Source organism: Bombina bombina, chromosome 4, assembly GCF_027579735.1.
Source record: "Bombina bombina isolate aBomBom1 chromosome 4, aBomBom1.pri, whole genome shotgun sequence".
NCBI lineage: Eukaryota > Metazoa > Chordata > Amphibia > Anura > Bombinatoridae > Bombina > Bombina bombina.
The window spans coordinates 751,238,197-751,250,569 of record NC_069502.1 but is presented as its reverse complement, the minus strand read 5'-3'; the positions used below and the strand labels follow the sequence as shown (position 1 = coordinate 751,250,569).

General features: G+C 36.1%; 2 protein-coding genes across 2 annotated transcripts in view; both read left to right on the top strand.

The window, feature by feature from the left end:
- Window positions 1-10,689, top strand: part of RBM34 (RNA binding motif protein 34) — a 50,330-nt gene extending 39,641 nt beyond the window's left edge. Inside the window, exons 8-11 of the mRNA XM_053711036.1 lie at window positions 1,181-1,244; window positions 1,328-1,370; window positions 2,315-2,433; window positions 10,297-10,689. Of these exons, the coding sequence (XP_053567011.1) occupies window positions 1,181-1,244; window positions 1,328-1,370; window positions 2,315-2,433; window positions 10,297-10,575 (505 nt within the window). The 3' untranslated portion in view covers window positions 10,576-10,689. The remainder of the gene's footprint in view (window positions 1-1,180; window positions 1,245-1,327; window positions 1,371-2,314; window positions 2,434-10,296) is intronic.
- LOC128656872 (DNA-dependent metalloprotease SPRTN-like) overlaps window positions 1-12,373 on the top strand; it is a 218,297-nt gene that overhangs the window by 97,820 nt on the left and 108,104 nt on the right. The window lies entirely within an intron of this gene.

Sequence of the window (12,373 nt, the reverse complement as noted above, 5' to 3'; positions counted from 1 at the left end):
AAAGAATATGTACCTATCCTACACTAGTGGGAGCTAGCTAATGATTGGTGACCACATATATGTGATTGTCTCACTAGATGTATTCAGCTAGCTCTCAGTCGTGCACTGTTGCTGTTTCAGCAAAGGATACCAAGTGAATGATCACATTTCATAAGACGCAAATTGCAAAGTTGTTTAAAATGTTACTGCATTTGAATCATGAAAGAAAAAACATTGGGTTTCATGGCCCTTTAAGCAAGAGGTGAACTGTTACCTATTGTTAAAGGGATATGAAACCCACATTATTTTTTCTTTTATGATTCAGATAGAGCATGCAGTTTTAAGCAACTTTCTAATTTACTCCTATTATTAAATTTTCTTCGTTCTCTTGGTATCTTTATTTGAAAAAGCAGAAATGTAAGCTTAGAAGGCGAGCCATTTTTGATTCGGCACCTGGGTAGCTCTTGCAAATTGGTGGCTAAATGTTGCCACCAATCAGCAAGCGCTACCCAGGGTACTGAACCAAAAATTTTGGTTTTCATATCCCTTAAAGGGCCACTGTAAGTAAATATTTTCTATGCCTGTTACTAACTAACTACCCCAAATACGCTTTTTATCAATAGCATTTCATTAACATATCTCTACCGTATATCAGAAATCTTGTCTGCAAATTTAATTGTTTTCCAAACCCACTCTGTGGGTATCCTTTGCTCTGTACCAATCCGTTTACAATACCTAGGTTTCAAAATGGCGCTTTAAACACAAAGTTATTGGTTTAAGTATTTTGAACACTCAGTGCTGAAAATAGTGGGCAGGATAACGTGACATCATCGGCGAATAAAAGATATAACTTTTAGAACGTTATGAAACTTCGTTTTGGAGAAAATATAGGTCAGTAGGTTTTAATTAATGTTTATTAACTTTAATATGTTAGTTCTTTAGCTTAAAAATTATAACAGAAAGTAATCCTTTAAACAAAAATTAAAGCGAAGAGGAGCAAGCACTTCCCCAATTTCACGACTATATGGAGCAGTCAAATTGTGGGATACATGTCACATGGGCAGATAAAATGAGAAGGCCTGGGATTTTATGCAAAATTAAACAGTATGCTTGTCTTACTCTATGTTTTTTATGTGAGCATCTGATGTGAAAAGAATCAATCTGAAAGCATGTATTGTAATTCTTAAATTTGTTTTCCCAGAAACGGAGATGTGGTAGGCAATGGGTTTCACATCAGAGTGGACTTGGCAACGAAAAGCAATTCTGTAAGCTCTTTCTAAGTATCTTGTACTTTAACTCCCACAATAAAGATACCGCTATGTATTGATTTATTTCATTTTATTTCAAGCATGATAACAAAAGATCTGCATTCGTTGGAAACCTGCCTTATGGTAAGATGGGATATTTTTTTCCTCCCCTTCTCCACATTATGTATTAGTTTCACATGTAGACAGTTTGCCATAAAGTGTGGTTTACATTAAAGGGAGACCACAGGGACATGAACCTTTTTCTCAGATAGAGCTTACAATTATTTTTTTTTTCTTCAAATCCAATTTACTTTGATCTTACAGTATTCTTTAATGAACAGAATACCTAGGTAGGAAGAGTTCACATGAGCACTAGATGACAACAGTGTTTGCACAATGTATACATTATTAAAATAATTCTTGCAAAAGTACTGCTATATAGTGCACACTTTTGAGTGTACTTACATGGATATTAAACATGAAATAAAAGCTAGATAAAATTATTCATTCAAAGAAAAGATTAGTCTGAGAATAACATGTCTGTATTTTTTTATTAAAGTATCATTATCTGTTTAAGTAGTGACATAGTGACAAAATATGTGTAAAAGCTGCCATATTGTAAATTAGGTTACCTTCTCTGCTGTGGCCAATTAGGGACAGTTATAAATAAGTCACTAGAGTGTGCAGCCAATGGCTGTGTGGAATATAACAGTGTTCTGCACTTCCATTTCTAACAGGAACTGAAAAGCTCACAATTTCAGAATGGAATTACAGGAAAAGGGGAGAACATAAATAATTAAAGTATATTGTGTTTTATAAGTGTGTTTTTTTTAAATTGAACATTATATCTGAATTTTGAAAGAAGATCATTATGTTGCATGTCCTTTTAAAACTATTTGTTTGCAATGACCTGACTCCTGTCCTAGTTCACAAAAGGGATTTATTTATATTTCTCTTTAAGTTTACCCCTGCAGTTAAAAGCTCCCCTTTTTTACAAAAATAAATAAAAAAATCAGTGGTTGCCATAGATTGTTATCTTTAATAATATATTTCAAACACTAATTGTTCACTTGTTTTCTTATTTTCAGATATTGATGAAGAAAGTGTACGAAAACACTTCTCTGAATGTGGAAAAGTAGAATCAGTTCGTATTGTTCGAGACAAAGACAGTGGGATTGGGAAAGGATTCTGCTTTGTTTTGTTTCAGGTATAACCGTTAAATAAAAAAAAATTAAAATCCACGGAAAACAATGTAAAATGTATGGAAATATAACTATTTGTGTCTGTTTTCACATCAAGCTAGTTTTCAGAATTTATCAACTTTATAAAAAATCTGTTAATTTTACTAACAATTACTGTAATTTACCTTGAGGTGCTTTGCTTTTTCTCCCTCGAACCAGAGAGGCTGTGGGCCTGGTGTGCATACGGTAGATACCTTGAGATAATCTGTGTTTATCACATACTGGTTAGTCTCAGTTCTCAACATAAAGCAGCCTTTTATTGGCCAAAGGAGAAAAAAAAAAAAGAACCACACATTCCACTGATGTTTTCAAGGAGTGTATCATTGAAATGATTTGCTATATAAAAACCAACAAAATTACATAGATGAGCCAGTTTAATTAGTTTTAAATGCCTTTAAAACACATTTTTACCATTTGTCCATCAGGCTGTGGTGTTTTTTTCTTATTGGCCTGTGAAAATTTGAATCTCGAGTATCAAATGTGCACAAACCTGCATTTCCTGCTATTTTTTTAGTTTATCATCCCTTGTTATCCGTTTTACAAAATATCAATTTAGGGATAGATAAAAGGTTGTGATTGCATTGGAATTGGGACAATTTGAATGTTAAATATTAAAGGAAGCACAATTGGTATTATATATTTCAAAAAAATCTTTACACCGTTAATTTAAAATGTGTATGTATGTGTGTATATATATATATATATATATATATATATATATATATATATATATATATATATATATATATATATATATATATATATATATATTATAGCACAGATTGTGAAAATAATTTTTGTAATATATAGTTTTGCTTTCGTTAATGTTTAACATTCAAATTGCAACAGATGAGCACCAATAAACAAGTGCTGTCCATGGTCTAAACCAAAAATTTGCTGGCTCAGCTTAGATGCCTTTTTCTTCTTCAAATAAAGATAGCAAGAGAACGAAGAAAACATAATAGGAGTAAATTTGAAAGTTGCTTAAAATTGCATGCTCTATCAGTGTCCCTTTAACACTGAGGGGACTAGTAACTTTTGCTCTCCGGACATGTATGTATGTATGTCTCCATTTGAAGTTAAAGCTAGTGCCCCAAATTATCAAAAGAAGGAATATAGGCAAGATAAGCTCATTGTAACCTTCTGAATTGTTTTCTGAGGTTATTTACTACTTACAGGTAGGGTGGCGGGGGATCGAGCAGTAAGAAACTGTCAGGTACTGGGGCAGCATGAGAAAGTTACTCATGCTGAAGAAGGGAAACCATTCTAGCATCACGAAAACGGACAGTTTGACTAATTACCACAACTCCTAGGGCCAGAGTTCCCTTTTGAAATCTGTGAGAACATGTTGGGAAGTCTGTGCTATGCATGGCTTGCATTTTTGTTGCCAAGTTAATAGCCAAATTACTGTATTAAAGTTATTTACAATGTTTCTTATCACTGACATTTTCTGAAGCTATTTGATTTGTTTTCCTAATAAATTCAAAGGTTTTTTTTTTTTTGTAATAATGTTACTTACAATTACTGCAGGAACAATACAATGTATTTCCAAGACTTAAAGGGACAGGAAACGCCAACATTTTCTTTCATGATTTGGATAGCACATACAATTTCAAACAACGTTCCAGTTTACTTCTATTATCAAATTTGCTTCATTCTCTTGTTATTCTTTGCTGAAGGAACAGCATTGCACTACTGACAGCTAGATGAACACATCTAGTTAGCCAATCACAAGAGACAACTGTGTGCAGGTACCAATCAGCAGCTATCTCCCACTAGTGTAGAATATGTGTGTATTGTTTTTAAACAAGGGGGGATACCAAGAAAACGAAGCACATTTGAAAATAAGAAGTTTCCTATCCCTTTTAAATATAATTTTATAGCTATGAAAGTACTAAACAGAGTTTAGTTCCAAAGTTAACATTTTTGAGTGTATTTCCCTTTAGGGAACATTTAGAAATATAGATGATGCAAACTATAATCTTTAGTAGTCTATCATTTCACAGCTGACTTCAAACATGTCAACTGAGTGGTATTCAGTTTGTTCTAATGCTGGATGTTTTTATCAAGGCTCTGGATATTTAGAATATACTTGTTTCCATGTTTTTTTTGTTTGTTTGTGTGCTTCCTAAAGGGACATGAAACATATAGTGTTAAATAAATAAATTAAACAATATTGCCATTTACATTCATTACCAAAAGTTTCTAGGAATTCTCAGGAACATGCACTATACGAAAAACGAAGTGGTTGTAGTTTTGCAGCTATGCTTTTAACAATCGTGTTTGTACATAACTCCAACACTGCTATCACATAGTGCTCCAGACACTTGCTCCTAAATCTGTATACCTGTCTTTTCAAAAGGGGGCCGTTGTGTGCTGGATTAAGGACTTGCTGTTTTCTGATAGGAGCGCTAAAAGCTAAAGGTGATAAAGGTGATAAATTGTATTAATGTGAGACTTATTAGAGAAAATAAACAAGGTAGATGAATGTCTAAAGAGATATAAATTTATTCACATTAGGTGATATAAAAATGTAAAAACGGACGTCTCCGTAAATAAAAACAATTTCTACAATTAAGTTGCCATCACTTGATATATGACTAGACTTGCAATTTAAAGTTCATGATACAGCAAAGATAGTCCAAATCCACACTTAACTTTTCAATCGGGAGTTGGTTTGCTAGAAAGACAGGGGCTTACCCAGACGAGTGCGCAATCAGCCTTCTCCGTGACCAGTTGTACGGCCGTAATGACGTCACTATTGAGGGCGCTGTCCTGAAAATGCTTTCTGATTGGTGTAAATCCGATGTTAGTAAATTGCACTGTTTCTTGGCTTCTTTTGTTACAGTGCAGCGTTCAGACAAAGAGAAAAATCCTGCACTTAGTGCCAAATAGCACGCAGGATACCCAATCCAAGAATGTAATATAAAGTAGTGTCCAGACATGAACCGTTACAGGTTTAGTGGCAGATTGGAAATGGCTAACAGTGTTAGCAGTATTGTACACTTCCAGATGAAGCAAAGTAGCTTTTGTTTAGTTGCAGTCCATCCCAAATCCAAGAATGTAGTAAGAATAATGTCCAGAAATGACCCGTTAAGGTCTAGTGGCAGGATAGGAAATGGCTAACAGTGTTAGCAATGTTGCTCACTTTAAATGGCAAGTAATATTCTAGGTTTAGTTGCAGTGCATCAACGCGTTTCTCCCTTTGCAGGGCTTTTTCAAGATGACTGGTCTGCAACAGGTGTATCTTCTTTTAAAGGTGTTGCTTGCTTCCCATAGGTCAAATTCCACCTGGGAGATTGAAGCTAGGGCGGTCTTTGGTTTTAAGGTAGTCCTATTTTTAAGGTAGTATTGGCAACACTAAACTAAGGCAACTCATATATAAAAATATATATACATACAATTTTAGGGTGTTTTGCAATTGATATTCACACTCCCTCAAAAGGGTTTCTTAATTAAAAGCAAGATCTTTATATATAGAACATGGAAAATAATAATAGAACGAAAAGAGAAAGAAAATAAGGAAAAAAAGAAGAAAAGAAGAAAAAAAGAGAAAAAAAGAAAAAGAGGGATAAAAGGGGAGAATCAGAAGTATCAGTAAAGCCTGCTAAATGATATAGTGTCATGCTTATTTGTGCAGACTAATTATTAGTCAAATAGAAAAGGTGAAATGTCTAACTCAGAGTTCAGACCGGCAGGGAACAAGGTGTTATATTTATAAATCAATTCTGCTTCTTTGATTTTTAGAGCTTTCTCTATATTACCTCCCCTCCAGTTTTGTTTCACCTGTATTATTCCCCAATAGCTCAAATCTTTGGTATTCCCTTTGTGTATTGCCTTGAAGTGCTTATATAAGTTGGTGTCTACCATGCCTTTCTCAATGCATAATAAATGCTCCCTGATCCTATCTCTGATCATTCGTTTGGTCTCCCCGAAATATATCAGATTACATGTGCACCTCAAAATGTAAATTACTCCCTTTGTGGTACATCTAATACAGTCCTTAATCGTAATTTCTTTATTTGATTTTGGGATATGTATTATTCTTCTCTTATCACTATGCTTGCAGGCCTTGCAAGAATAGCAGGGAAAAAAACCTGATATTGTCCCTCCTTGTAGATCTTTCTGTGTAAGGATCGTTTTTTTTGTTGTTCTTGTACGTGTGCTAGATGCAAGTAGTGTTTTGAAATTTCTAGTTTTTCTAAAAATCAGTCTTGGTTTCTGTGGGAGTGAGTCTCCAACTATAGGGTCAGCTTTTAATATGGGCCAGTGTTTATTGAGAATTTTTCGCATGATTCTATGATCTTCATTGTATTCAGTTATGAATGGGATATTAATTATTTCAGAGTCATTTTTGGTGGGTTTTTGTTTATATGAGAGGAGGCTTTTTCTGTCTGTGTTTCTTGCTCTTACCACAGCTTTATCTATGACCTCATCATCATAGCCTCTATCTTTGAATTTCTCAATCAGGGTTTCTATTTGGTTATCAAAGTCTGAGATTCTGGAGCAGTTCTTCCTTACTCTTAGGCTTTGGCCCACTGGAATGTTATCTATCCATTGCTGGAGGTGACAGCTTTGTGAATGGATAAAGTTGTTACAGTTTACTTCTTTGAAATGTGTCTTAGTTTCTAAATTGCTGTTTATTACCATTATTTCTAAATCTAGAAAGACTACCCTATCTTTACTGTGGTTAAATGTAAAGTTAAGCCCTTTGTCATTCAAATTTATATCAGAAAATAGTTTTAACAGCTCAGATTCGGACCCCTTCCATATTAATAATACGTCATCTATGTAACGTCTATAGAGCACGAGGTTCGCACCATAGTCACCCAACTGGAAGAAGGACTCTTCCCAGTTACCAACGAATAAGTTGGCGTAACTTGGTGCGAACCTCGTGCCCATAGCCGTACCTTCTATTTGTAAATAAAATTTGTTGTTGTACATGAAGTAATTGTTTTTTAAAATAAATGAAATACTTTTTAACAGAAATTCTTTTTGTTCTGATTTTAGTTCCACGTCTCTATCTAGATATTGTTTGATTGCTGTGACTCCTTTCTCGTGATCAATTACCGTGTATAGGGACGTAATATCTCCAGTCACTAGAATAAAGTTATCTTCCCAATTGACTTGTTCTAAGATGTTAAGTACCTGAGTGGAGTCTCTCAGATATGAGTCCAAACCCCTTACATATTTTTGTAGGAATGTGTCCACATATTGTGAGAGGTTAGAGGAGAGCGACCCTATGCCTGAGATACAGTAAAGATAGGGTAGTCTTTCTAGATTTAGAAATAATGGTAATAAACAGCAATTTAGAAACTAAGACACATTTCAAAGAAGTAAACTGTAACAACTTTATCCATTCACAAAGCTGTCACCTCCAGCAATGGATAGATAACATTCCAGTGGGCCAAAGCCTAAGAGTAAGGAAGAACTGCTCCAGAATCTCAGACTTTGATAACCAAATAGAAACCCTGATTGAGAAATTCAAAGATAGAGGCTATGATGATGAGGTCATAGATAAAGCTGTGGTAAGAGCAAGAAACACAGACAGAAAAAGCCTCCTCTCATATAAACAAAAACCCACCAAAAATGACTCTGAAATAATTAATATCCCATTCATAACTGAATACAATGAAGATCATAGAATCATGCGAAAAATTCTCAATAAACACTGGCCCATATTAAAAGCTGACCCTATAGTTGGAGACTCACTCCCACAGAAACCAAGACTGATTTTTAGAAAAACTAGAAATTTCAAAACACTACTTGCATCTAGCACACGTACAAGAACAACAAAAAAAACGATCCTTACACAGAAAGATCTACAAGGAGGGACAATATCAGGTTTTTTTCCCTGCTATTCTTGCAAGGCCTGCAAGCATAGTGATAAGAGAAGAATAATACATATCCCAAAATCAAATAAAGAAATTACGATTAAGGACTGTATTAGATGTACCACAAAGGGAGTAATTTACATTTTGAGGTGCACATGTAATCTGATATATTTCGGGGAGACCAAACGAATGATCAGAGATAGGATCAGGGAGCATTTATTATGCATTGAGAAAGGCATGGTAGACACCAACTTATATAAGCACTTCAAGGCAATACACAAAGGGAATACCAAAGATTTGAGCTATTGGGGAATAATACAGGTGAAACAAAACTGGAGGGGAGGTAATATAGAGAAAGCTCTAAAAATCAAAGAAGCAGAATTGATTTATAAATATAACACCTTGTTCCCTGCCGGTCTGAACTCTGAGTTAGACATTTCACCTTTTCTATTTGACTAATAATTAGTCTGCACAAATAAGCATGACACTATATCATTTAGCAGGCTTTACTGATACTTCTGATTCTCCCCTTTTATCCCTCTTTTTCTTTTTTTCTCTTTTTTTCTTCTTTTCTTCTTTTTTTCCTTATTTTCTTTCTCTTTTCGTTCTATTATTATTTTCCATGTTCTATATATAAAGATCTTGCTTTTAATTAAGAAACCCTTTTGAGGGAGTGTGAATATCAATTGCAAAACACCCTAAAATTGTATGTATATATATTTTTATATATGAGTTGCCTTAGTTTAGTGTTGCCAATACTACCTTAAAAATAGGACTACCTTAAAACCAAAGACCGCCCTAGCTTCAATCTCCCAGGTGGAATTTGACCTATGGGAAGCAAGCAACACCTTTAAAAGAAGATACACCTGTTGCAGACCAGTCATCTTGAAAAAGCCCTGCAAAGGGAGAAACGCGTTGATGCACTGCAACTAAACCTAGAATATTACTTGCCATTTAAAGTGAGCAACATTGCTAACACTGTTAGCCATTTCCTATCCTGCCACTAGACCTTAACGGGTCATTTCTGGACATTATTCTTACTACATTCTTGGATTTGGGATGGACTGCAACTAAACAAAAGCTACTTTGCTTCATCTGGAAGTGTACAATACTGCTAACACTGTTAGCCATTTCCAATCTGCCACTAAACCTGTAACGGTTCATTTCTGGACACTACTTTATATTACATTCTTGGATTGGGTATCCTGCGTGCTATTTGGCACTAAGTGCAGGATTTTTCTCTTTGTCTGAACGCTGCACTGTAACAAAAGAAGCCAAGAAACAGTGCAATTTACTAACATCGGATTTACACCAATCAGAAAGCATTTTCAGGACAGCGCCCTCAATAGTGACGTCATTACGGCCGTACAACTGGTCACGGAGAAGGCTGATTGCGCACTCGTCTGGGTAAGCCCCTGTCTTTCTAGCAAACCAACTCCCGATTGAAAAGTTAAGTGTGGATTTGGACTATCTTTGCTGTATCATGAACTTTAAATTGCAAGTCTAGTCATATATCAAGTGATGGCAACTTAATTGTAGAAATTGTTTTTATTTACGGAGACGTCCGTTTTTACATTTTTATATCACCTAATGTGAATAAATTTATATCTCTTTAGACATTCATCTACCTTGTTTATTTTCTCTAATAAGTCTCACATTAATACAATTTATCACCTTTATCACCTTTAGCTTTTAGCGCTCCTATCTACTTTTCACTCATATGTTCATTTCTGCTACCTAGTTGGGGACTCATAGGTATTTTTAGGAGTTTGGTGTACCTTCCTGCGCTCTCTAGTACTATTCCCATACTGTTTTCTGATACCTGTCTTTTCAACCAGGGATACCAAAAGAACAAAATAAATGGAATTCCTATAGAGGAAAAAAAAATTAGACTGAAGTGTTTATTTTTTTTCTTTCTAACCTTTCCCATTCCTTCATATGTTTTAACAATTTCTCATTTACAACCACGTAATGTATTTTTTGTGTATTTCCTAGGATATACATTCAGTCCAACTTGCGCTGAAACTAAACAATTCTGAGCTGCTGGGGCGAAAAGTTCGAGTGAAACGTGCTGCATCAGAAACTTCAGGGAAGAACCCAAATAAAAATAAAAGCTTTAAGGAAAAGTTGAATAATTTAAAGCAAACAAAACCACACCAGAAGAAGTCATTTGCTGGGGAAACATTCGATAATAAAACAAAGAAAAATAAAGTACATAAAAATATGAAGAAAAAGTTTGACAGAAATAAGAAGACGAAGTTTTCAAAAGTCTGAAGAAGCAGTTTTACTTGTTCAGGTTTTGTTTACTGTGTGACACTTGTTTTCTCTTTTTTTAGAAGTCAAATACAGATTTAAATATGTTGTAATAAAATACTTTTGTTCTTAAAAGGGTCAAGATATTTCATTTGGTAATGAATGAATACAAGGAAGTGTAGGAAATCTAATACAATTTATCACATGCCACTTTTTTATTTTGAAGCAGATGAGTTGCTTAAAGGGACGCTAAACCCAAATTTTATCTTTCATGATTCAGATAGAGCATGTCATTTTAAGCTACTTTCTAATTTACTCATATTACTCATATTATCAATTTTTCTTCATTCTCTTGCTATTTTTATTTGAAAAGGAAGAATGTAAGATTAGAAGCCGGCCCATTTTTGGTTCACAACCTGGGTTGTGCTTGCTGATTGGAGGTGTTAATGCTGTCCGGGTTTCGAACCAAAAATTGGCTGGCTCCTTGGCTTAGATGCCCTTTTTTTCAAATAAATATAGCTAGAGAACGAAGAAAAATTGATAATAGGAGTAAATTAGAAAGTTGCTTAAAATTGCATGCTCTGGTATGCTCTGCTGGGTTCCGGAGGAGGAGCTTAACGCAGGTGTTGAGCATTCTGCACTCTAGTCCTACTGCAGCTGGTGGAGTTCTCCCGCGCCGAGCCTGGATACTGGGCTAGCTTATTGGACAGCCTTTTACACCGCTATCGGAACCTGGGCAGTGGAAAAACAACCCACTGTCATGGCATAATAACTTGAAAAAAGTTTTTTTTTTTTTTTTTTCTACCTTTGTTGCTTCTACAATAATACTCTGAGACTGCTCCCACAGAAAACCTGCATTTATCTCTCACTCCTCTCCCACCTGTGTTGCGTGAGAGGAGTTGAGCACCATATGTATACTATCAAGCCGTGCTGAGCATACCCCCACCATTACAGTCACCTGAGAGGTTGGAAAGGCTAACATTACATGCCGGGATAGATACCAGCTCCTTGGTTTTTTTCCTCTCTTCCTCCCTTTACTTTCAGGAGACTTGTGCTGTAATCCTCAACCCCCCTCCTCTTCATCTGATTGGAATACCTGTAACGTAAGAGCCGGGTAAGGCTTACCTCTCCCCCTGCAGAGTCCTGATCCTGGAACGCCGCCTGAAGATTGTCTGAGGTTTTTCCCTCCTCCCCCCCTTCCCCACCGGTGCTGCTTGGAAGGTGGGGAGTATCCTGCCGTGTCTTCTTTTTCGGCTCTGCCCGCTGCCGACTCTACCCCCTCTCCCACCGGTGCTGCGTGAGAGGGGGCGGGTGCTGCCTTGGAACTGATGTGGCTGCGGAGAGACGCGGTGTGGGCTCTGCTTGTCTTTCTGGGGATTTCTACCCCCTGTTCTCTCCTGTACACTGCTGCTTGTGTGAGAGGAGACGGAGGTATTGCGGGCCACACTGGAGGATCAGATCGAGACTACGGGTCGTGAGAGACGGTAACTGGAAAGGCTGTGTTCCTTACCGGGGCTGGCGCGGGTCCTCTGCAGGGGATTCTACAACGGCATCCAGTGGCAGGCAGAGAACAAGAGAAGGAGGTGAGTCATTTAGACTTTTTCATAATTAAGAGCTGCTATGAAAGGTCTCCTACAATAAAGCTTCATGAAGCATATATACCGTAGAGTAACCTTCAGGAGATTTAATCTAGTCTGAACTGCCTAATATAAATAAAGGAATCAGGAAATATTACAGAGAGGGGTTGAGGGAGGGAGAGGAGAGGAAGGAACAGAGAAGAAAAATGTTATAACTTTTCAGAAATAAGCAGCAAAGATTT